This window comes from Oryzias melastigma, unplaced genomic scaffold, assembly GCF_002922805.2.
Source record: "Oryzias melastigma strain HK-1 unplaced genomic scaffold, ASM292280v2 sc04664, whole genome shotgun sequence".
Lineage (NCBI taxonomy): Eukaryota > Metazoa > Chordata > Actinopteri > Beloniformes > Adrianichthyidae > Oryzias > Oryzias melastigma.
The window spans coordinates 1-1676 of NW_023421232.1; the positions used below are offsets into that span (position 1 = coordinate 1).

Sequence of the window (1676 nt, forward strand, 5' to 3'; positions counted from 1 at the left end):
ACCTCTTAAGGTGTTGAAGGTTGAATATCTATGCAATGAGCAGCAGAAAAAAATTTTTTTAATGGATTAAGTATTTATGGGTTGTTAAAGGGTTAATATATGCTGTCCCTGTCTTAAATAAACAAATAATTAAAACGCAGCAGTAGAAAGTAAATTTTATTGAAAAAGAAAACTACTGAATGATCTCGTGAACATAGAGACGTGCTTACGGATGACTTTAGTAGAGCTCCTCAAAATAAATAAATAATCGACTTATACTCCAAAATATGTTTTTTTTATTATGCTTTTTTTTTTGGCTACTGCGACATATACTCCACAAAAATATGAAATGATTAAAAAAAGGAACTACAAAGTTTTAAGGGCTTATTGAAGGTTCCTAGTGTGGGTGCAAAGAATTATTCCTACCTCGTAGAAATATTTTTTTGTTTTTAATATCTGGGATTTCAAAGCATCTGAAATACAGAGATCCTCCCTCATGCATGTTTCACTCGTCCCTATATAGATGTGCAAAAGCTGAAGTAGAGTCGATCACACCGTCATCTGCAGCAACCGAGGAGGTGACAACAGAGGAGTCAGAAGTCCTGATCCTCCCCACAAAAATCTCCCCGGCTTTTATTACTACTTTATATTCGGCTCAACATGAGCGCATATGAAATTCAGTTATTAAGTGGGTGAGAGCATACGGCCACATGCAGAGTGAGAGTCCTGGGTCCTTCAGTAATGACGCCAGGATGCAGGAGGAGACGAAACAAACTGACACCAGAACCGAGTCCAAATGTACAGCGAACACGGAGGAACTGCAAGTCTGCAAAGGTGTTGGAAACCCAATTACAAGTGATGAGGATCTTTCCTGCGTCTGAACTCACTAGTTGATGAAGTCGACTGCCTGGGTTTTAAGCTGGTCGGCGCTATGCAGATCGGCGAGGATGAGGATGTCGGCGGCGTTCTCCACGGACAGACTGGTGCAGAGCGCGTCCTCACACATGACTTTAAGTCTCTCCAAGGCGTACTGAAGGAGAGGAGAGGATTACAGTTAGCAGTTCTGGGAGGAAATTACTACAAGGACAAAACTGAAATGTCAGCTAAATAATCCCTTTTTAATAATAATAATAATAATATTTTTTTTAAGATGTAAAAAAGCCTAAATCCAAAAATAACACCATCTCTAAGAGTTTTTACTTCATCCTTTATTTACCTTGTCAGCTGCTGCCAGCAGGTCGTCGGCCATCTTGTCCAGGTTTGGCGCTTTGTCTGTGTAGATGAAGCACATCATCTCCTTGAAAACTTCAGGCTCAACGTCATTGATCTCCACGCGGTTCTGAAAGAAATGTTTTAAAAGTGCAGTAAGTGTTAAGGATGCCACAATTTTTGACTTAAACGGAACCATATTTTACACCGTTGAACCCAATTGTGAGGAAAGTGAGATGTTGAGTTTTACTGCACACCAGTATGTTTATGCTAAAAGTGTCAAACGCGTGTTGCACTGAGTTTAAGGATTTATTATTTTAGTGTGATCCAATAAAAAGATTTTTGCAATTATTTGCTTATAAGCAAAAAAAAAGTTTCCCAATTTTTCTGTTTGTTTTTTTGTCGTATATTAAAACCAAGAAAGAAAAAACTGTGACCCAAAAATGGAAGTAATTAACAAATACAAAACAAATTCTCAATATTTTGGG

The 1676-nt window shown here is 38.1% G+C and overlaps 1 protein-coding gene across 1 annotated transcript; it reads right to left on the reverse strand.

Moving 5' to 3' along the window:
- Positions 1-145: 145 nt before the first annotated feature.
- LOC118598578 (speckle-type POZ protein-like) lies at positions 146-1402 on the reverse strand. Its single transcript, XM_036211336.1, has 2 exons — positions 1196-1402; positions 146-1009 (listed from the first exon to the last, which is right to left on the reverse strand). Exons 1-2 carry the CDS (start codon positions 1385-1387, stop codon positions 866-868), a joined length of 336 nt encoding a protein of 111 aa, XP_036067229.1. The 5' UTR covers positions 1388-1402; the 3' UTR covers positions 146-865.
- Positions 1403-1676: the final 274 nt, after the last annotated feature.